General features: G+C 43.2%; 3 protein-coding genes across 3 annotated transcripts in view; 1 reads left to right on the top strand and 2 right to left on the bottom strand.

Moving 5' to 3' along the window:
• Window positions 1-24512, bottom strand: part of LOC105197865 (histone-lysine N-methyltransferase trithorax) — a 102044-nt gene that overhangs the window by 36493 nt on the left and 41039 nt on the right. The gene's annotated exons all lie outside the window — the stretch shown is intronic.
• On the bottom strand, window positions 3058-16027 carry LOC105197864 (toll-like receptor 7). The gene has a single exon (XM_011164451.3). It carries the CDS (start codon window positions 15012-15014, stop codon window positions 10671-10673), a length of 4344 nt encoding a protein of 1447 aa, XP_011162753.2. The 5' UTR covers window positions 15015-16027; the 3' UTR covers window positions 3058-10670.
• On the top strand, window positions 16667-22115 carry LOC105197863 (integumentary mucin C.1). The gene is made up of 3 exons (XM_011164450.3): window positions 16667-16922; window positions 18180-18596; window positions 18810-22115. Exons 1-3 carry the CDS (start codon window positions 16862-16864, stop codon window positions 18902-18904), a joined length of 573 nt encoding a protein of 190 aa, XP_011162752.2. The 5' UTR covers window positions 16667-16861; the 3' UTR covers window positions 18905-22115.

Here is a 24512-nt window from a genome sequence, read left to right as displayed (position 1 = left end):
TAGTGGAGTGACGCTTAGGTCACTTCTACGACAGCGGTTTTTATCGTGACTCGCGATATCGATCACCGAAGCCGTCAGTTGAAACAGCACGTATGATATTCGCAAATTTACGAATATCATAGCGATAGCCCGGCGATATCCGACGTGTATCTCCTGGAGCAAACAGCTGCCGCAAACAGTAATACACACATTTTTTATATTATTTAATGACATCTGCAAATTTGCTAAATACCATTTACATAAAATCGCGCTCGCCAAGTGCGATTACATTTCGATTAAAAAGCAATGATTCAAAGGTTCAATACAAAAAGATGGAAATATTTAATTTAATTATTATTAATTAAAAGTTAATAAAATTAATATTAAATCTAATTGAACGCATTCGTCTGTGACTTCTGACACTTGCTGTGCCGTGCCATCGGCAGCGGGCGATACGTTCAGCTTCAGCGAGAATTTTAATAAATAAAATTGTCGTATATTCAATTCCAATTCGCGTTTCCAATTTTCATATCTGAATCGCCGTGGAAATGGTCTCGAAGACGGAGAAATTCCGATGCGCGTTTGCATACGTCAGTACAAAACGGGCCATCACGCGTTTCGCGGAAATGGCAAAAAGAAAGTGCGCGCGTAAGCGATCTTATTTAGACGCGGGAACGTGTATAAGAATGATGAGAAATACGAATGCCGCCTCTTACGTTCCTCGTTATATTACTTTGTTCAAGTACCTACGGAGAACGATAATGCAGATAAGGCGACGCTTTAGGGCACCCTTCCGAAGAGTGCTCCAAGTTTCAGATTTGTCCCTTTGATCGTGCGACACGAAAGCGCGGCGGGGGGGAGGGGAGGAAAAGGGGAGGGCGCGGTTAAAAAACGGACGACGATGAAAAATTGACGGCGATGAAAAATTGCTCAAGTGAAAACAAGATGTCGCGGGGGCGGGCGGGCGCGCGACGCGCCGGCAACAAATCTGTCTCACGCTTTCCCCGAGAAGTGGAGAAACGGGGAAAATTCCGTTTGGAACAAACACTCCGTGGAATTATAATTTCGCGGATTCCACGCGAAAACTAAGTTCGGATGAAAGTTGACGCACCTCGGACGAATCCGCGCTCCACTTCCGCGAGCTTCCGCGACGTTAACGCCGAACTTTATCCGCCGGAAGGGGCGAGAGGGAAGGCGAGGTGAGAAACCCGTGGAGAGTTAGGTTTTACAAGATTCCATTTACATAATTCCCCGAAATGTGTTAGGTCTCCCGTTTCCCCGCCTATTTTCAAATACGGCCTCTAACAAGTAACAATATCTCGTTATCCGACACGATGTCTTCTCTCCCCCGTCTCTCTCTCCTACCATCGATGGGGATATTTATTGTCCCGAGTCGGACAGAACCCACTGCTACAAAGGGACGATAGATTTGCTGTTTGATCTCTTCGCCGAACGGCTCCTGGAGCTTGTAGAACGTACTGGGTGTTTCGTACGGTTTGCATCTTAAATTGTAGAAACGTGTTCGTGAATAAATTTATGGCATGCGAGAATCGCGAATACTGAACATTCTTTCTCAATTTTTCTTTTTAGAATAATGATAAAATATGATGACGTGCAGGCAACGGAATATAAATAATAGAAGTATAATTATTGAGGTGTTAACTAAAATCCGTTACTTTCCATCGTTATTTAACGAAACTCATCTATTCACGTGCTATAAAATTTTCATTCGTCGCTAGAATTGAAGTAGGATTGAAGTAAAAGCTGGGAAGCTAAAACTTTGTACCGTACATGTAATACATCGGCGGAAATGTGTTTTCAAATTTAATACTATCGCGACTTCGAATGAAACGTCATCTACATTAGAAATTTATCTAGTACAAGTAAAGAGAAAATATCACGAAAAAATTTTTTATAAAACGAAACATCGCGCAAAGCGACGTTTCTATCTACGAAACAGGTCGCCGAGCTTTGTGCCGCGTGTTCCATGCATTTTATGAAAAAATGTTTAAAAGGAAAGAGAAAAGAGAAATCTATAAATTATACAGACCTAGCGTCTGTATTTCCGCAAGGAATGACTTTGCTCGAGATTTACCGTGAAATAGGTTCCTGGGGCGGTGAAAACCTTATGGGACACCCTGTACGGGTGGTCGATGCACGTTGTTGGGTCGGCAGGCCGGCTTACCTGACCGCGTTACGAGCGCGCGCCTACTCCGCGGCGCAGTTGAGCGCGAAAGAAACCGGCTGGCAAAAGAAGAAAAAAAAGTCATCGTCGGCGTGTGACAGTCGGTGTCTGAATCCGGCGGCGGGCCGTCTATCCCCGCATTGTTGGACCGTGTCACCGTAGGGCGAGGAGCTGCGCACAGTTGGACGTTTCGGCCAGTTTAAAGGGATGAGCATTACAAAAAGAACTCGTTAGTTTTTCCTGTGCGACTACGTTGAACGAGAAAAAAAGGGAAAAGCGAATAATAGAAACGCTCCCTCCGATCATGTTCTTCTTGATTGCACGTCAACAGACGCGTGTCATTCAATCTCGTCCATTTCGAACGTATATTATTGTGCAATCTTGAATTCTTCCTAAAAAAAAAAACCCGCAAAATTCTGAAATAATACACAGCTTAGAGCAAACACACATATTATGAATAAGCAGGGTGCTTCTCCATCTTCATATATCGGGCAAATTTCGCGTTGTAAGAGCGAGGCGAAAGGCGAGACGTTCGCAGGACACGAGGGTCTGTCGGACAGACAAGCTCGCGAAGGCTGGAAGGATTGTGACGGAAGGGGTGCGGGGCAACAGCTCGACGAGGAAGGGGGTAAATATGCGACAAGTTAGCGTCCGCGTATAAATCTAGCAACGCTCACGGTGACAGGTCACGCAGCGCGGAACCTTCCAGTTTAGATCGCCGCCTCGTTCGCCCACCTATGTACGGACATGGGCGCCGCGTCGAGGTTTCTCCGACAGGAGCCGGTAGGGAAAAAGGAAGGAGAGGATGCATGTGCCTCGAGGGAATTTCCTTACTTATAAGTATTTAGCGTAGAACGTGTACATCTGATGTCCAGATGAATAAAATATATGTATATGTTTTACATAAATAAATTATATTATGTATATATAATGTATACAATATTGATAAGTAGGTACCCAAAAAGCGCGAGTAAATCCCTCATTTTTAGCTCACTGTAAATTCGATATCGATGATTGTTGGCGAAATGAAGGTGTACAATATCAAAAAGTCACATAATACGTACGATACATCTATAAATACCCAAAAGAAATGCGAAAGTTGGAGGTACAAAGTCGTTCTTGCATGATTTTAACTTTTAATTTCAAGGGTGCTCGGAGCCGCGACTCAAAGCTGCGACGTCGAAATGAGGAAGAGAATTTCTGCTCTGACGTCTACCGAACCGGTAGAACAGACGGAAACTTGACTAGAATGGGTTGAAAAACGGTAGATCGTGCAAAATTCGCTTTGCAAAATACACTATGACCTCGCGACCAATTATTTCGTTAAATCACATCTCTCTCATCTAATTTTCTTCTTTTTTTTTTTATTAAGAGCGACGCGATCAGCTCGCGACGCCCATGTGTCCGCGACAGCTGTGTACGTCCGTGTGCGTGGCTCTTATCCGGACGGTTCGCGCGACTGATTAATTGTAAAGGGCCATCGACGATGGCCGCGTACGAGCTAGCGGTTAGGCGAACGAAGACGTACGAGAGGGGTATGCCTTCCGTGCCGCGCGGGCGATCGAGTGTTTGTCGGGGAGGGTTGCGAGAGCGAGCGTTCTCGCGATAAGAGCGACGTCTTATCAGGGATAAAGACGGACAATGGTCTTTTAATAGAATTGGAAAAGCGGAAGAGGACGAGCGTCGCATCGAGATCACGTTTTCGCGGATTTTCTGCGAAGACCATGATTCTTTAAAATCGCTCGTCGACATCGCTGCTGACGCCGACGCCGACGCCGACGCCAACGCCGAGGAAAGCGTGCAAGGTAGGATCGCGTGCAGACACGTGGTGTGCGCACTCTGTCCGCCTCGGGGTAGACCCGTAACGGTGTGTCGTAGTAGCTCATGGTATCGTTAAAAGGGCGAATGGGAGAAATGGCAAAAGGGGGAAAGATCGGCAGTCAGATCAACGAAGAGGGGCAAATTTATTATGGGAAAACAAGAGAGATGGAAGAGGGAAAGAGAAAGAAACAAGGCCGCGACAGTGACGACGGTGGTGGCAGTTTTCGCGAAATTACCGGGTTCACTAGTACACGTTTAAGCGGGCGCGAGTGCGGGCGCGAGTGCGGGTGCGCGGAGCGGGAGAGGGAGGGCAAAAGGGGGATGCAACTTGACGTGTGCACGGTGTGCGGAGGCGGAAAGAGCGGGTGGAAGGGTAGGAGGGGAGCGGGGGAGGCAGGGGAAACAGGAGGGTACGGGAGGGCGACTATGTTGCATGCGTGCAGGGCGAGCTAGAGCGATGGCGCAGGTGGCAGGAATACGCGGGGCAACGGAGGGCAGCGAAAGAGAGGGAGGTAGGTATCACGAGAACGGGGCACGCGGGGCAACGAGTCGCGCGTTAAAGTTCTCTCTCTGCAAACATGGCAGTCGTCACGCAAGTCACAAAACCCGCCAACGATATCTCGCTCGACTTCGCCTCGCCACGGGAAAACGGTGTCCGTGTATCTACACGTATATACAGCGTGTACATGTAGATTTGCTTGTATGTGAGAGACTGCGGCGCGTTACACGCAAGCGAGTTGGCGAGCGAGCGAGCGAGCGAACGAGCGAACGAGCGAGCGGAGGCCCGGCGTCGCCGGCCCTCGTTGTTTATTCGAGCGTGTTAAGAACGGACGAGGATTTTAACGCGCGCGCGCACGTGCTTCTTCGTTGGTAGGATAGGTAGATAGGTAGGTAGGTAGATAGGTAGGTAGGTAGGTAGGTAGATAGATAGGTAGGTACGCAAAGTTTTTTACCCTGCCCCTTTTCGTGCCCTTTCTTTTTTCGCCCTTTTGCTTTGGCCGGTTTTGAGCCAAAGCGTGCTCGTAAAAACCACTTTAACCGGCGCGACGCAGCGCACCTTGAGAGAATCGGGACCAGATCTCTCGTGGATCGTGCCCGGTGGAGCGATCGAGGTGGCGGCAGAGGTGTGTGTGTAGCCGGTGAGCGAATCGAAAATGAATTCGACTATCTCGAGCCGTTATCGAATGCGCGGACCACACGCCCTAGTTTACACGGCCGAGAGGTTTACACGTCGAGACACTTGCTTAGCCATTTCGATTAGCCGTTCGAATAGGGTAAACGGATGGTTTCTCGTTACCTCCTTCGGCGAGACGGTGATAGGAGAGGTGAGCGACCAGCGTTGTTGCACGACTCATGCTTTGCCTACCACCACGTTCGTGTACTCGCGGCGTTAACTGTCTTCCCACCCACGACATCCTGTGTAATACGTATAACTGTCGCGAACGTAAACCACTGTTAACTATGAAGCTCGTATACGGGACATTATCGCGTGATATTTCGTTATATTAGCGTTAAGAGGTTTCCCTTGGTATCCGCGCGTACGCATTAAGCATTATCATAAATAAAAACCTTTCAGCTGTGATTTCTTTTGTAATTATTTCGTTCGTGCATGTATATATAAAGAGTATAAACTAGTTTAAACCCCGCCAGAAACACGAATGCAGATTTCGAGTGGGGAGAAGAGGATACTCAAGTCAGTCAAGTTCATTCAGTTAAATGGATTCAGGCCTCTTCATCGAAAGGCAGGTGGCATCTTGTCGAATCAACGAGACCTGTCGCCGATTACGCCACTGAGATCGTCGTTCATCAAGGCCGACGAGCGCCGCGCGGCGAACTCTAAATAGTATTTCGCAAGAACGACCCAAATAACGAACTTGACGCCGACGCGTGGCACCCACCCTTTCTCGAATGCCCAGTGAAAGGTACTCTCGCGAATCTCGAGGACGCTCAAGCGTATTATCGCGGGTTCTCTTTCTCTCGCGTTAAGCCGAAACCACACCATGTTATCGTTCGTGAGGTAAATATCAGGAAAGCCTCGAGAAAGTCTTTCGAGGAAAATTTCGTATCTTATACGATATCGATCTTTTTTTGAAACGTGGGTAACATATGGTAGTATCTCGAGAATACAATTTTGATGAGATAAGAAATATATATGAATTATATAAAAATTTTCTGAGATCCTCTCTTCCTTAACAATCGTTTGTAAACATGTTTTTATTATTCAACGAAAGTCTCTCTCTCTCTCTCTCTCTCTCTCTCTCTCTCTCTCTCTATGATTATACGATGAATATTGGTATGCATTTTTTTAGAATATCACGCAAACTGACGGGGAATAAATACGTTATCAATAATTCACAATCGTACCTATTTCGTACGTATTTTGATGTACAGAACGCATCGTGCGAGTAATTAAAACACAGCAGGCAGGAAGGGTCTCTGAGAGATAAATTCCGGGACTGGGAATAATTTTAACTTAGTCGCAAAGTGTTGGCGCGAGGTGCTTGCGAACTATGCGCGAATTATGTGGATTTCTGTTCCACGACGCGGATCCGATAACGGAAAAGGATGGAAGAGGGGGCCCGAGAGCGGGCGGTGTCGGATACAATGGGGGCCTATCGCGGGAGATGACGGCGGATGGAAATCGGGACGGCGGCCCTCGAGATATACCGCAAGGAGATCGCGGGATCATAGCGGCGATCCTACACGCCTAGATCCGATCGCGGCGGCCAGCGGCTCTACGCGCTGCAAATAATTACAGCCGTCCTTACATTCCATAGCAAGGCGGGCAAACTGGTTCCGAGCGCGGCCACTTGCGCTAGAATACGGAGAGAGAGAGACCCGCGGAGAGGAAACCATATTTCTTTTAAGTATCATACACGCGTTTTTCAACCTCGTGCGCCGTCCTGCGTGGCGCAACTCGCCACTCCGCGACAATTGCGATTTATATTTAAGTCAGGCGTAAGCCTCAACAACAATTATGCCCGTGTGGACGAAACATGCTATTCACGCACGAAGAATATATGTGCCGTGCCTTCGGTGTATTTTCTTTCAGCGACGGATCTTTTTCCGAGAAAGTAATGTTATTCTATCTTCGGAGAGTAACCAACGATCAATGTATACATATGGAATAAATAAATGTAGCATTTTTAGTTATCGGGTCAATCTAATATTCATTCGCGATTTATAAATCATTTTTGTCATATTTGTCAGTTACTAAAATAACTTGTCAGTTATTTAAGTAATTTATATATCAAATTATAAAAGAAAATTTATCTTTTTTATTTATTGATAATTACTAGGGCTCAGATAAAAGATTTGTATGTTTGAGAGTAAAAAAAATTCAAATATTTTAGACAATTCGATCAGTTTGAACTTAAGCAGTGATTGGTCTATGAGGTCAATACGCTATATCTGAAATTCGGACAGTAAAAAAAGCTTGGAATCATAGTATGCGTTGGAAGCAAAAGAGCAGTTTTTCACGGTTTTTTACGTTAATATGCTAAAAAATTTAAGTTTGAATTATAATAATTTCGAACTTTTGGATCTGAAGTTCAAACAGTTCGAACATAACTTTAGTTCGAAAAGTTTTGAATTATTTAACGTTCTATCTTAAAATCTGAACTGTCCAAACTATTCGATCATCTGATGATTTCGAGCACTAATAATTACCAATGTCCGAAGAAACTTCCAAGAGCAGACGCGAAGTCGAAAGACAATTGAAGTGAACTCAACTTATAAAATTAGTTGAAAAATGAAACGTGTCAAGTTTAATTCGCGATATTACTCATTCCGGGTCTTCGAATTCTCGACGTTAAGCTCTCTATCGTGGCCAAGAGAGTTTCGTCTGGAGAACGTCGACCCCGCGATAACTTCGTTTCGCGATTCGTAGAGAGGAGAAAGAAAACTGTGGATAAAAAAAAAGACGTCCTGCTTAAAATTCAGCGAGATTCAGTACCGCGGAATCGCGAATCGCCGCACGGCGCTTAAACACCGTGCGCGCGCGATATTCCTGGTGTTTACACTTGGTCGCAGAAAGATTTCGCAAACAACAGAAACATACGTCGTCTCCGCGCGGGTGCGGGCCGCGGTGCGGTGGCGGTCGTAGGCGCATTAATAATGTAAGTGTGCAGATGGTGTGCAGTGAGTGCGCGGCGCCGCTGACTAGGATCAATGTTCCGTTCGCGGTCTATATAGCCAGCACACGGCCGCGCGCCGCGATATATAGGTAACAACAGAGGGAGAGAGAGAGAGAGAGAGAAAATCGAGGCTGTGTGGGAAACAACACGGTTGCACCCCGCTCTCCTGTTCCCTCCCCCTCCCCCTCCCCCCACACGTTCGGATAATGCATTTGCGCGAATATTTTAACCAATCGTAGCGCGAAATTACCATATGGAAATAAGTTTCCTTTCTCTGTCTCTCTTTTTCTCGATCGATCCGAATTTCGCCGCAACTTGGTTCGCAGGGGGGAAAAAAAAACGACTCCTCCAACTTGCGCCACCAAAAGAAAGAAAGAGATTTCCCTTCCCCATATTCAAGAGAACACGTGCTCCTCGTGTTCTCGCGTTAAGCTCGCTGCTTATGGAACTGTACTTATATAATTTCGGCATGCAGCTCTCAAGGGAAGCCCATCTCGGGAATTCTATAATTCGGGACGGAAGAGTCTAATCTCATATGCCGAGTTGTAAATACATCGTGAACGGGAAAAGGAAAAAGTGTTACGTTGCCCCGATCTAACATTACGATTACGTACTGACGCATGCGCAATTAGGCCGTTTTGTCACGTTATTTTCTCCTTTTCAAGCATGCCATCTTTTCGTTCCGTACATAATAATTTAACGTTGCCGCATTATTAATGAAAAATTTTCAAGCGATATTAACGTTTGAGAAAAATCGATTATAAATTTATATATCTACCGTATCTTACGCGCGTTCTCCGTTTATAGAATATCCTCTTTGTAAAATGTATACAAGTATTTTGACATTGCGTATAATTTCTATGTTACAACACGTTAAATGGCAATTTTCAAATAAATTCCGCAATGAATTACGGATTCTCCAAAATGGGCTCGACGATAATCACTGCTAGAATCAAGATATCAAGGCGTATATTGCGAAGATGAGTAGTAACATATTTTATAAATTTATTCACATGATTTAAATAAATCAAGAGTATACAGTTAAGTCTCACGTCATATACGCAGACGCTCGCGTAGCTTGCTCCTCGCCGGATCGCGCGAGTGCATGCCTCACGCTTTTGTTTCTCTCACTCTTCGATTCTTACCTTCTCTTTTACGCGGCAAACTGTATCTTACACGAGGCGCGGCGATAAAGAGTGTATGTATACTCAATATACATATTTACATATCGTACAATTATCTCTCCCCGTCCTTCTCTCTTTCTCACTCATTCACGCTTACTCTTTCTTGTGTTCTTTCTCTTCCGCGGACATATAAAATTACAAAAAATCATCTACCTAGTCGAGAGTTTCAGAGTCGAAGCTAGCATCATGATCCTATTACGCGACGAGTCGAAATGCAACGCGTGTCATATATACAATGTACATACGTACACGAACGCATACTGCGTAGAGAGCGTTATTTACATGAATTGATTCGATAAGAAATATTTACACGAAGGTGAAATCGCCGCCGCAAAAGGGACGGCTTGACGATCCGCGCGATCGCGAGAACTTTGATGAGATCTTTGGGCGCGCTTACTGAAAGTCATCGAGTGAGGTAAACGAGATTCACAGAGATGCACAGAGAGTCTCGGAGCCTTTGGCTTTAATAATTGTTGATTCTCGTATAAATTTCGAATCGACAGTATTTAAGGAGATTATAAACTATTTTTGATATTCGATCCTAAATAAAGCTCGCCCAAAAGAAGTCTCCTTGAATAAAGAATAAAATAACGTAAGAGGATCGTGAAGTCAAATGGAGAAATAAATTTTTCCTTATCTTACGTTTCGAAGCTAAATTTGCCTTTATAAATTGCAAATAGTAATCGCGAAAATGTGACTAAACGTATTATCACAAAGTTCTGTTGATGTTTTGTCGAAAAAAAATTACATCTATACATAAACAAAATCCGGGACACCCTGTATACCCGAACAAAACGTATTCTCACTAGACGCTATTCAGAAATTGGTAATTATATCAAGGATGTGCACACGCACAACCCTCGCGACAAGAGGGTAGGCCGAAATACTTATTACATCAAGCATACAGAGCGAAGGAAGACGGGGATAGAAATAACAAAAAAAAAAAACCAGAAAAAATGATAAAAAAAACAAGAAAGAAAAGAAACGTCGATTACGTTACAGTGACAGAAAAAAAACCAAAATTTTCATTGAGCAAAAAAAAAAGAATCGATGCAATGATTATCGCAATAAACATCTCCAAAATCTCCAAAGAGAATTATGATATGCGAACACTTCGTCCCTCATTCTTCGCGACGACGTTTCTGAACTATATACACGTATCTCGCGAGGGTCTGTGGCTCGGCACGCGCACGTCTTGAAGAATTACACAGTCTATCGAAGTCGCTGATCGTGCATCACGTGGACGAACACGAGACCCAACACAACCATTTAGGAATGAGCTACTACCGCCATTGCTATCGCAGTCAGATTGACGGTACCGCGGTCCCATAAATACGCGAGGATACCGGGGTCGGTCGTAGGGAGCTAAACCAGGTAGGCCTGTCCAGAGGTGGGTGGAGGCGGCGGTGGCGGCGGTTGTTGCTGTCTCCAGGCAGTTCTCTCGAGGGTGGAGTAGTCCGAGTCAATGGACGAATAGATGTGCTCGGACAGCGGTCTTCTGTGGTCCTCGCCAATGCCGCAGTTGGCGGTGTTGGTGGTGGCGACGGTGGTCGTGACGAGATTACTGGCTGGTATCGTGTCCCGGTAGGCGTGATTGACGGTTAACCTGGGCTGCGCTGGCGACGACGACGGCGGCAGTGGCTGTGGCTGTTGTTGTTGTTGTTGCTGCGACAGCATTGGAGAAAGCGGCGCACCGCCGCACGAGTAGGCGGGCGGTGCATGTTGCAGCATCAACGCCGATGAGGCGTCCTTGAAGAGCGCGGCGCGATGACCGCCACGCAGTGTCGACATCCCGGTTTTCTCGAGATTACCGACACCACCAACACCGCCATCCAACGTATAGGTGTTGATATTGCGCTTATAAACCAACGGCGAGGATTTGCTCTCGACGGATACGTCGCCGACGGCAGTGGTAGTAGTGGTGCTAGTGGCAATGATTGCGGTCGTCGTGGACGACGGTATGGCGTACCTTAACCGATCCCAGAACCTCTTTTCGCCCCATGTGAGTATGAGCGCCGCCGTTCTTAGATAAGGCCGCAGCTCGGGATCACGTTCGACCTCGGCGCCAACGTGGCCGGCTTGGATGACAATCAGCTGGGAGGCACGACCGCGCAATGCTTCGTGTAACGCGGCGCGGAACTCGAAACGCGACCACTCAGTCTGAAGGAAATCACGAGTAAGCACAATTAGCACGCGTCGAGACGCGTCCACCGCCTCGAGGACGGCCGGTGCGGGCGCGGAGGCGCGCAATACACAAGGCAAATCCCGGTGATGAAGGCAGAGTCTCAGACCGGCCGCACCGTGTTCCAGTTCGACCGCTAACGAATGCAAAACAAAATCTTCGTCGTTCGGACTATAACACACGTAACAATCGTAAAGGCGATCGCGATCGGCGTCACAGCAGCCTGCGGCCATCGCGGCCACAGGACCCATACTCGCTGTTGCTGAAGCTTTTCCCGGTTTCGTACGCAAGAATCGCAATCCATACTTAGAGTAGGCCCAGGCGCCGACCGGCTCGCGAAATACGAAAGCGAGTACTATGATCACCAGGAGAACAATGATGGCCGAGAGAGTGGCAGCCACCAATGGCAAATAGTCTGATACCATTATACTCTCAATAACACCGCCTTGAGCGAAATAATCCGAACAGGCGGTCTCATTGACGTTCAGACGACGTCGATAAGATGGTCTAGAATCGCCACCATAGTAACACCATACGTCACCAGCATCAATAACTTTATGCGCATTGTCTGATACCCAAGAAGATAGTTCTTGTAAGAACTTGCAGCGACACGACCATGGATTGCCGCCGAGCGATAGCTCAACCAATCGAGCGTTCAAAGTGACTTGCCATACTGGAAAGGTTACTAACCGATTACCGTGCAACCTGAGGATCTCGAGCGATCGCAGTGGCAAGAATGTTAAGTTACCGATAAAGCCGATCATGTTGTTGTGCAGATAGAGCTCGCGCAAGTGCGACAATCGCTCGAATTCGAAGCCTTTGAGCTCACGAATTCGATTATCTTCAAGATGTAGGATCTGTAGATTGTTGAGGCCGTTGAAGGTGCGATTCTGGATGGACTCGATTCCACTGGCGTTTACGTATAATACACGCATGTTCTTACGACCGATGAACACATGATTCTGCAACTCTCGCAACACGTTGCCATCTAGGTAGACTTCAGTGGCGTCCATTGGTATCCTACGTGGAATTTCCTCGACCCCGAGACTCGAGCAATCGACCGCATTTGTGTTCCATGTGCCGTCGTTATAACATTTGCAACCGGCCGGACAGGTCATCTCGCAATCGCAGGCGTCAAAATCACAGCAGTGGCAGAGAGCAAAACAATGCGCTTCGTAACGGCAGAGGAACTGTTCCGAGCGTGCGGTCGAAGCCGGGACGATGGCGATTCCCCGAGGTCCGGAAGTACGGCACATGGCATTGTCAAGATCCATGACGCGCGGATATTCCCTCGATAAAGTTCGATTATTGATGGTCGGTAGCCAATCCATTGAGCAGTTGCAATTAAAGGGATTGCCACCGATGTAGAATTCCGGCAGTGGTTTGTTCTCCGGTACCTTGGTTAGCAACAGCGATGTCAACTCCATCGTCTCGATCATGTTCGCGTACATATCAACACGGGTGAGATTTACTTTATCGGCGAACGTATTCGGTCGCACAATGTTAATATAATTGTTGTTGATGAACAACAGCTCCACACTATCCGGCACAGACAACGGTGAAAGCTCAGTGATGCGATTGTGACTAGCGTCCAAAGTCTTCACTTTAGAATCACGAATTTTGTAATAGTTGCCGAGACTTTCGATAAAGTTGCCGTGAATGTCGAGCCATTTGAGATTAACAGGTATAAAAGCAAAATCAAACCATTCTATGTGATTTTCTGATAAATTCAGCAGCAGTAGACTTGTAATGCTGGTGAATACACCGTTGATGTCTGACAGAAAGTTGCCATCCAGACGAATGGCTTCCAATTTGACATTACGTTCAAATGCATGCCTTTCCACATGTTGCACTTTGTTCCGGGCTAGATTGAGAATTTGCAGATTTGGTAAGTCCCAAAGCATACCGTGTGTCAAATTGCCGACGTCGTTACCAATTAGACGTAGACCGGTGAGTTGATGAAGATTACGGAAGGAACCGTTGTGAAACTCGTTGATCCGGTTCTCACCCAGGTCGAGGGTCTTGAGGAAGGCGAGGTCGCGTAGAGCATCCGGCACGGCGGTGAGCTCATTGCCGCTAAGATCCAGTTCCTTAAGATCAGAACAGTTGCGAAACGCCATTGTGTCGATACTCGAAATCGAGTTCCCGGACATTGTCAGGCGATTTAACACAAATAGACCATTAAAGAGCTGAGCTCCTATAGTGTGGAGCTTATTATCGGAGAGCTCGAGCGTATGGAGATTGTAGAGCGGCAAGAAGGCATTGCTCTCAATACGATCAATCGAATTGTTGCGTAAATCGAGAATCTGCAGAAAGAATAGGTCCTTGAACATGCGGGCATCGATATGTGTCAATTGATTGTACGAGAGGTCGAGCACGATCAGGCGGATCAGACCGAGAAAAGTGGTCTCGTCGACGCGATCGCTACCAAGGCGATTGTTGGCGAGATTCAACACCAGCAACTGCTCCAGCTGGGTGAATACGCCCCGCGGCAGATCGCGTAGGCCATTGTACGCCAGGTGTATCTCCCGTAGGTCACGCGTGGTTTTGAACAAGTCCTCGGGCAACGAGTCCAAAGCATTGTGACTGGCGTTAAACGTACGCAACATGGTAAGTCCCTGTAAAGCGTTCTTCCCGATCTCGGTAATCACATTCCGTTGTAAATGTAGTTCTTGCAGCTGTCGCAAGCCCACCAACGGTCCGTCGTCGAGCAATCGTCGTAATTCGTTACGTGATAAATCCAGGATCCGGATGTCGGCGCGACAAGAGCCGCTGACATCGGCGTGCACCGTTAGGCCGATGTCATCGACGTCACGGATACGATTGCCGGTGAGATTGAGAGTTTGTAGGTTGTCCAGTTCACAGAGCAGCTTAGGTGGTAACGCCAACACGTTGCTCTCGACGATCTCCAGAGTGTGAAGTTCACGGAGGCCCCGGAGCGAGCTCGGCGCGAATTCCAGATATCTGGCGGCACCCCAAGCGGCATTGAACGTCTGTACAACGAGTCGCTTGAGATCCGGCAATGGTAGAAACGCATCCTCCGGGATACGTAACACCTTGCAACCGTGCACGTGCAACTCATGCAGGCCGGCCAGCCGTTGCCAACTCTGAGCATTCAAGCTGCTCTCGAAGTGATGCACGTCGCTGCAGCGGATTCGTAGCTTGAGTGCGCCATCGAGGGACGGCGCCAGGGTGACGATTGCCGTAGGATCTAACACACGAAGGGCGCAGTCCGCTGAGCGGGTGTCATTGCCTGCCTCGTTGGTCCACCGACAGGCGGCCGCGGCCGGATCAGGGTGCATCGACATCAGCAATAACAGCAACAGCGTTGTCGCGAGCAGGCGGAACGGAGCGGCAGCATTCACCGTTATCATTGCCGACGTCGACGTTGACATCGGAGACAATGTGGTCGAGGATACTATTGATGATGTTGTCCATAATGATGTTGTCAACGACATCGTCGTCGCCGCCGTTACCGTCGTCGCCGCGACGACACCACCCCTCATCGTCGTTATATCGGATCGCATTTTTTTACGAAAATCAGCCTACCCTTTTGCTCTCGACGTCAACGTCGAGTCGTGCGTCTGGGCATCGGCGGTGGTGGTGGTGGTGGCGGCGGCGGCGGCGACGACGACGAAGGCGACGACGACGGCAACGGCAACGACGCCACCACGACGACGCTCGCTTCGGTAATCTTGGGGTAACGAGCGGCCCTCTCCCTTCTTCCTTTTTCATTCACGCAACGCACACGCGTATTCAGGCAGCACACAAACTCGCGACTCGACACGACGGCGACGACGACGACAACGGGGAGGACGAGGAGGCCGACGACGACACACGCACGCACGCCACATACACACGCGCGGGGCTGCTCCACAGAAGGGGGAGAAAGAGCGCGCGCGCGCGCGCGCTCACGCACCTCGTATCACGTATCAAACGCGGAGCGGCCCATTTCCCTCGCCCTTTATCCGCGGGCTGGCCACCACCGCGAGCCACCCCGCTGCTGCCACCCTGGAACGCCGCACCGTTCACCCGTGTTTCCGCGAGCCCTCGTCACCTCCCCCGTGTAGATCGGCCTGTCGTCCCGCGGCCTCACAAATAAAGATACCCTCTTCTCTCTTTTGCGGATCACAAATAAAGATACTCCTTTTTCAAATCTTTATCAGATACCCGCGAACTTGCGGAATGTCGAAACACACGTATCTTGTTCTTTCACCGCGATGCAAAATCAACCCCCGGATCACGATTGTGCACGACGGTGGCCAGAACGCTCTTCGATGATCAACGAAAACAGGCCCGTACGAGCGCGAGCACTCGTGCTGCACCGTCGCGCGCACTCGCCTCGCATCGAGCACCAGCACTGAACCCGTGAGCGCCTGAGCGCGCATCATCGGCATTCCCGACCGTTGCGGTCCCCGGTTTCCCCCGCCGCCGAGGATATTAGAGGGCACCACCTTCTTGTAACCGTCGACAAGAACGGGACAATAATTTTAAAAATATCTTTCGAATAAATCGCAAAAAAAAGATTGGCAAACACACCCCCACACAAAATAAACACTCAAATGAACTTTGCAAGGAGAAAAGAAATCTAATGAAAATTATTGTTTTTTGTTTTTGGTCAAATTTGTATAAAAATCATTTTATTCATTTGTGTTACTGTTAAACGATATTTCGAAAGTGTCCCCTATAGAAAAATATTATTGCAATGTCAAAAATACTATTGAAAACTATTAGAAAACTAATATTTTTCAATAGTTTTCAAGAGCATTTTCGATAGTCCAATAGTATTCTTCCATAAGGAATAAGATAGCCAGAGGTAAGAACATGGTAAATTATGATATGCTTTTCGATTCCCTTTTCATCCCTTAGTTTGTCCAAGCTACCGTATATTCCATTTACGCGATAGGCCCATTTGATTCGCTCACACTTTTCGCATTCAAATTTTCAGTCCTACGAAATGCAAGCGAGGACACTCACAGACGGAATTATTTGACGCGTTTTATTCTTTTTTGCATTAAAAATAAGGTAAATGTATATTCGAGCTTCAGAAAAAAAGCAAAAAAAAAAAACCGTGAAAGTGCAGAAAGTGCATGTAAAATAAACGGATTTGCACTCGTCCAATTTCTCGGCTAGGGATTATTAAACGTGTTCCTGGCAACTACGTCGTCATCGTCGCCATCTTTACATTGGCGCTGGTTGCTGCTTGCTGCAGGCCATTACGAGCTGACGCGAGGTTGCGCGAGACATTTGCGATCAGTTTGGTGGTAGTGCGTGGTGGTGCACGTTAGGTCGTTCTCTATCGTCAGTACTGGTCAATACGGAACGATCTAAAAAGCGAGGGAAATCCTACTATCTCACAATATACGATACCAAAATGAAATTGGCTTACGTGATATGCACATTACTGTGCATAACGCTAGTGCTAGCCGACAACGGTGAGTTGGTTGGGTCTCGATATTGCCGCGTAGCAAGGCAAAGTGCGCCGCTCATGCGTATGTAATAACGAGGTTAAACGTACGATAACGGACTGAAAGCAGCCGGGTTCCGCGTTGTGACGCCTACCCGCGTCAAATTACCGATAGCGGCACTGCTCCGAGTTTTCCCTAAGAGCGATATTCATGAAATTCGTAAACTCGCGCTCTCCGTATTCTGTTCTTGTGCATGAGACGTAAAGAGATTCTCTTTTCACGTGCGGAAAGTTCATGAAAATGTAAGACTGAAAAAAATCGATCCGTTACAACGGCTCAGTGCACCCATGTACACGTTTCTTATGCACGTCCGACCTTCGTTAGATGACGGCAGTGGTCTCGAGCAGATTGCTATTGATCTTTCGCCGACCACTACCGGCCAAATCTTGACTATTATAAATGATAACGATCGTACGCGCGACGGCAATACATTCCCGGAAAAACGATATATAATATTAACTCCGATATTGCAGTGGTTAAAAACTCATTATAAAGAAAAAGATATATATTTTATGCATATTCTTGATACACGCATTTGTATTTTAACGCGTGAAAGGTGGAAAACTACAAATCAACGTTTGAGATTATTCGACAAAAGTGTAAAAAAATTCAATTCAAATTATTTATTTTTAAATTGCGAATTTAATGTCGTTAAAAATTCCTAAAAATCCCATACAGCAAAGAATATGCTAGGAATGTGTACATATTCTCTGTATATTCTAGGAATATTCATAAAAGATATACACATTCCTAGCATATTCTTTGCTGTATGGGATAATATTCACAGCAATCTTAATATTATTACGAAATAAAATTTAATGTCAATTTTATTTTTGCTTTGTATTTGTAATTACGAATATTCATGTAAATATTTTATTAATTTCAGAAATGATGAATTTTAAATAAATTATTAAATTTAGATTTTATTATATTTTATAAAATAAAATTATATATATATATATATATATATATATATATATATATAGTTTTAAATAAATTATTCATTTTACTTAATATTTATGTATACACGTGCGTTGGTACATAATATATAAAACAAATTTTCGTTAAATATAAATAAATATTAAAATAAAACCTTAGATATGTTTTTTACTTATTAAGTGTAGAAAAAAATAATATTAAATTTATTCATAGTAGAAATGTTTAGAATCTCCATCTATTAAAAAAAAAAAAAAAAAACAATATGTGGACTCTTTATGCTTTCAGATGCATTACACCTGACTGACACGACAACAGCTGAACCTATCATTCCGTCAAATTCTGTAGCAGACACGTCAAAGACTGTCACTGTTTCGGACTCTAACAATATAACAAATGGGACGACTACTCCTGTACCACCAAATACAACTAAACCTGCAAATATTACTACTTCAACTACTACTACTACAACTACAACTTCAACTACTACAACTACTACTCCTAGTACTACCACCACCACCACTACTACTGCTGCTACTACTACTCCTACACCTAATAATCATACTACACCAACCACACCTACAAAACCAACTACTGTCCCGTCTCCTACAGCTGCACCTACTAGCACAGCTTCATCAGCAACAACAGCTGTACCACCTTCGCCATCTTCTAAGGACCGCCAGTTTGATGGTCTAAGCTTCTTTGGTACGTAACAGATGTCATTCTGCTAGTTATTTTTACACTGAGAAAAAAAATTTAGTCAAGTTAATCATTTTTTTTCTCAGTACATAGATAGTTTGACACTTATTGAGATATATTTAATAAGGTGATAAAATAAAAAAACTTATATTATAATAAAAATTTTATCATGATAATTAGAACGGCATACATAACTACATGCATATCTCTTCGTTGCAGGCGGCATTATCCTTACTACATGTCTGATGGCGATCGCGGCGTTCTCGTGGAAATTCTACAGGCAGTGCAAGGAAGGAAACTACCGTACACTGTGATAACATACAAGGCTATAAACAAATTTTCGTCAAGTAAAAGCTAATTGAACTAAGAACTATAAATAATTATTTTATTGTAATAATATTGCGTATTTTTATAACGCAGTTAAATGTTGCGTGGTTTAAGTGCTCTTAGTAATGTGATGTGCAACCACGATTTCCGTTTTTCTTTTTTTTTCGATAAACATATATCTAAAAGAGGGGGGAGGGGGAGGGGGAAGTCAAGTATTTGTATGTATGTTTGGAAATAGCGTTGTATTTATGCGCGTTTTACTAATGCATGAGAGATTGTGACAGGTTGCGTGTTACAAGTAGAAGAGAGAGTGATAGAGGAGATGGAGTGAGGAGGGAGAGAAGGTGAGCGCATTGACGAGAGCTAATGACCAATCAAACGTACATTCCAAGAGAGAAAAAGAGGGAGATCATAGTTCTTTAAACGCGCATTATTCCAGTTCTTATTAGCTTTCGCTCAAAGTGTGCAACTGTCGACGAAATGTATCTTTAATGTATTGTACGGTGTATATATATTCCGCAGTAAAGTTACATAAGACCTGACTTTTCTACGAGACGGGAGAGAGAAGAGAAAGTATTGGACTTAAGAAACATTGAGCTTGACACGGGAATCTATCTCGGTGTAGAAACGCCACGTAGATGCCGAAGCGAAACGAATCTACAAAATATTTGAATCTCAGACATGAATCTCACAGACAAATGTGTCTCACAGTATAGATGACATTGACGTGCTCGAGGCGCACCGTGTAATATACAGAGTTAAAGCTGAACTGTTATTGAAAGTATTGAAAGTCGTGTCATATATATATAGTATGATAGTATGATAATACGATACGCGCGAGCTATTAACTCTCTCCTTATATATCCCTTATCGTCAATCTTGCTGCACAATATTTTTTTTTTGGCAAAACATGTGGTATGACTAATGTATTGTCAAAGAGAAGGTTCTTCTTTTCTATCGGATTTTGCACTCTTTTTTTACATATTATTTATTCTTATTTACTCAACGTCGCCTGAAATTGCTTATATAGATATAACAGTTATATATATATATATTCGTAATTAGATGATTTTTCATTGATTCACTATTCTTGAGTGCGTCAAGAATCATCAATTATTTACGCGTTGCGATCGTAATCACTGATGTCATGGGAATCTCTTTCAAAATGCTTATTCGTCAAATAGAATGCCTAAGTATTAAACAGTTCCTTTCTCAAATTTTCGCCTAAAATGAATCAAACTACATGTCACCTGGGACGTGTTTTCCATCTTTCAGTGCAAAAGATATTATGTAGAACACAGAATTAATTTATCGCCTTTTCCTAGCACGTGTATTGTGAGATAATATCTGAAATATCACAATATTGTATTTAGTAATCTTAAGTGATACTCTAAATAATGTGTCACGTTTATTATTTTAAAAAAAAGCAAAAAAAAAAAATACTATGTATATTATGTTATATCGATGTACAATCTCTTTCGGTTTACCTTAGGTTACATTATGGTATAACATTTAAAATTCAAAGGCACAACTGTGTTAATATTTCATGAAGCCTAATCCCCTTCCCGATATTCCTCTCGTTAATACGCTACAATAGCATTATTGTAACGGACACTTGTCTTCAGCAACGTTCATATTTCGCCAATACGCGACGTTCATATTTCACTTTGTCAATATTCTTTATCGCAAAGTGGACTTTGAGAACAAAGGTATGCCTCGGCGTTTATTTGAAAGTGTCATAATTAAATAAGTTGAAAACAGTGTATAGCATTAAAAAATTCTCAAAAGTGGCAATGCAAATTAGATGTAAAATATTTTTGCCATTGCATTCGTAAGATTACGGATTATTCAAAAGCTGTCCGGGGAGAGATAAACGTCTTTTCGCATTTTCCGCATAACAGAAATAAAATCGCATGTATCGAACAAATGACCTATAATTTCCACGAAAAATGACGTCAGTGCAATATCTATCGAAGAGCCGACAATGCCGCGAAGTATCCCTTCTTCATTCTCCCCTATTGTAAAAATAATCAATCGCTGCCGGGCCGAGGACCGCGGCGTGTTTTGCCATTGGCATCGTCAGAACTGCTTACTGGCGTAATTTAAAATACAGGAATTTGCTCTGTCCAGAGAGGGTATTGATCGCATCGTGCCGTTGTTACACATACTTGACACACATATTTCCGCTTAAAATTAATACGCGGCTTAGAAACTCGCAACTCTAATTGTCGTCCCTCACACCAAGAGAGGAAAAATCCATTATATCGCATAAAGGTGCAAAAAAGGAGAAAAGAAAATAACGGGGGAAAGGTGAAAGGAGAAGATCAATAACGAGAAAACCATCTACCGGGTATTGTGAATAAGGATTTGCACGTGACAGAGAAAGAGTGAGAGAAAGAGAGAGGTCTACAGTTTCATCGAGGCTGCAATGAGATATCCGATGCGGCAAACACGGCGGCGCAGGACGAAACCGTGATATTGCAGTCGATAAACTTGCATGGCTTGGCAAGCTGCGATAATTTATTCGACACTAAGAGTTCCTTCGCGTTCCAAGAAAACGGTTGTAGAACACGGTTGTCTCGTTACTTAGATTTCGGAACATCATATTTTCATTTAGTTAACATAAATTAGACGAAATGGAAAGCATTCGTATTCTCGAATTTATTGTTGGAGATGTTCTAATTCGATGTTTCAAGTAATTTATTTAAAAATGAAAGAAAAATCGTTTTACTTTTTGCGAAGATCTAAAGAAATGATCTATTATTAGATGGCATTATGATAGAAGAAAAACAAGAAATATGAAAATATGATAAAATAAATAATTGACCTATTATACGTAATGTTATATATACATAAAATAAAATTAGACTACAGATATATAATGGGATACTATAAACGGATTATTATGTAGGCTAAAAATATTGTAACTATGATGTACATTAGAATCATAGATTCTATATCATCAGATTATAAAATATATGCGTAATATATATGATCGAGTTTATGAATAACGAACTATGCCAACTTTGTAGAAGCCATATGTTTTTACTCCCGTTTTATTTTGCGCGTGTTGAGCGTGCGAGTGTTGCGGCGTAACGTTCCCAGAGATGAGATAGGACGTGGAAAACCAGATAAAAAAAACACACGCGTGCAAGAAAAGAGATCGCGGCGAGACGAACCTGACGTAATGAAAAAAAAAGAACAAAAAAAAAAGAACGCTACGTGACATCGCCTTTCGCTTCGTGCGAATAGCATGTACTACACGTTGTTCCAAAATATAAACTCTTTCGGAAAAGTGATCGGAAAATATTTCTAATTAGTAGAGGAAATAAACGGGGGAGAAATCATCCCAAGGAAGCGGAGATGGAAACTCAATTTCCTGGAGAGGATTAAGTTTCTTGAAGAAATTACGGATCTCACTAATAATCACTTCAAATTAGATATAAAATTTATCAAAATCTACAATTGAGTTTTAAATATTATTAATTTTAAAACTACGCTTTTCTGCAGATACAGTTTTTGTAAACGTGAATACCATCAATTTAATTTCCTCACACATACACACACACAGTTAGACGATTGTACATATAATTCTAATAAAAACGGATATTTTTCGATTAATTTTTTTTTTTAAGCGTCAAATGTTGCAGAACAAGCTTACATGACAAAAAATCAAATCTGCTTTCTACACTGCGAAATGTAGAACTTGAAACAAAGAAAAACTCTCAAGGAAGCTAGGGATTTGAAATTTTCGCCAAGTTTTATAAACTCATGTTATGGAAAGAGAACTTACGTCAAATAGGTGCAATAATCCGTATGTGAAAGGAAGTATGAGAAACTTGGAACACCTTACACAATACAAGGTGTTCAAGTGCCAGTAGTTCATAACTAATAGTTAAAAATGAGAATGACTGATTTAACTTAGTTTTTCTTAAACTAAGTTAAATCAATAACAAAATTAAATATTCTTTAATTAATTTCAAACAGACTTTAGAAAATTAAAATGTAAGGCTCACTGTGTGTTACAAAAATATGTAATGTTAAAAATAAATTGGAAAAAATAATCTTTCACGTTTTCATAAAGATAAAATCAAGGTCAAATTAGTTAAAAGATCAATAAACGGTAACACAAAGATGTGGGACTTAATATTGTACTTAATTAAATAATTACATGATGATTGTAACATATAGATGAATGTAATAAATATATTATATATAATAACAAATGTAATATATTGAACTATCCTTTTAGCTCATCTATCTCTTTATCGCAAAACATCAACGATTATCAAAATATCTTTCGTCTTATTCATCTAATGCGTATGCTGCGATATTATTTTCGCTTTATATTTCATTCGTGTGCTTATCGCGTTCAAGGCGAACAATTGACGTGACAACTCAGAGAAAAATTCCAGGAAAATCATTACTACGTCAACTTTTCAATTTCCAGCACTACATGTTTTCGTATCTGTGAATTTCAGATTAGACTGTATTGAAATACGAGAAATCTATTTGAAATACGAAAAATCAATTTCAAATATTATTCTCTTTGGCGTGCGTATTTTTCCGAAAAAAAATATCGACTTTGTGTCAGGAAAGGAGAATGCGTAAGTATGTAAAATTACACAAACAAGCATAAAAATCACACGACACAAGGAAAATATATCTCTTTGCATTATAAATTGTACGACTTTTGCTCTTGTTGCCTATGCAATTTCAACATAGTTTTTCTAGCGTATAATTGAAAGGTCCAGTGGTTTTACAACACTCTATAACCCGATGTATGCGATCAGTGATCGCGAAACGGAAAAAGAATAAGCTCGCTAGAGCGTGATATGCCCTTACTCCTTTCACCGAGAGCCTCTGCGGTCCACTATTTATACCTCGATAGAATTTCTAAGGATATCAACACGGAATTATTACGTACCACGCGATTACAAGCTACGGACGATAAACGTGCAGAATCGCTGGCAAACGCCCGCGCCGCCTCGGCAAAAGAGCGATACGAATTTAACGATGTGTGCAACCCGAGGCTTTATCAGGTCTGAAAGCGAGCTTCGTGTGTTCTTAGAAAGAAATAGCTGAGTTGTTAAATTATTTCTAGGATTCACGCACCTCGTTTCAACATGCGCGGTAAAAAAGCACACTCCGCGACAAAGTAATAGGATACCCTTAGATTTTTCATGTTTTTTAAACTAATAATATGTATAATAGTATGTATAATAGTTTGTATATAGGCGTATAAACAGTTTTTCCTTCATTAGTAAGATGTGAAAAAATGGTCGCTGTTTATACTGTTTTCCGGAATTTTATCTGTTTATGTAAAAAATGGGTGCGACAAAATAGGGCAGTAGACAGTATCAAAGTATCTGTTGAAAGATTAAGCCCGAGATAATATTTAAATTATTATTTTTCAATCGTAAGTAGCGTGTTAAAAATTTTGATATTAGTTTTGGCTTATTAAATGTTAAAAAATGGGTCGTGGTACTTATTTAAGTAAAAACGAGAAAAATATTAAATCTTGAACTTAAAAAAAAGAAAAAGCAAATCTTTCTAAAATTTCAAGAGTGACAAAAAGAAGTCGAAATATGATTA

Source organism: Solenopsis invicta, chromosome 10 (assembly GCF_016802725.1).
Source record: "Solenopsis invicta isolate M01_SB chromosome 10, UNIL_Sinv_3.0, whole genome shotgun sequence".
Lineage (NCBI taxonomy): Eukaryota > Metazoa > Arthropoda > Insecta > Hymenoptera > Formicidae > Solenopsis > Solenopsis invicta.
Note: the sequence above shows the minus strand (reverse complement) of the source record. Positions and strands in the feature narration are given on the sequence as shown.

Bases quoted from the DNA above. Each gene is read 5' to 3' on its own strand.
- LOC105197864 (XM_011164451.3), bottom strand. From the start codon at position 15,014: ATGCGATCCGATATAACGACGATGAGGGGTGGTGTCGTCGCGGCGACG.
- LOC105197863 (XM_011164450.3), top strand. From the start codon at position 16,862: ATGAAATTGGCTTACGTGATATGCACATTACTGTGCATAACGCTAGTG. The intron at 16,923-18,179 runs GTGAGTTGGTTG...TTATGCTTTCAG, and splicing joins GCTAGTGCTAGCCGACAACG to ATGCATTACACCTGACTGAC. The intron at 18,597-18,809 runs GTACGTAACAGA...TCTTCGTTGCAG, and splicing joins TGATGGTCTAAGCTTCTTTG to GCGGCATTATCCTTACTACA.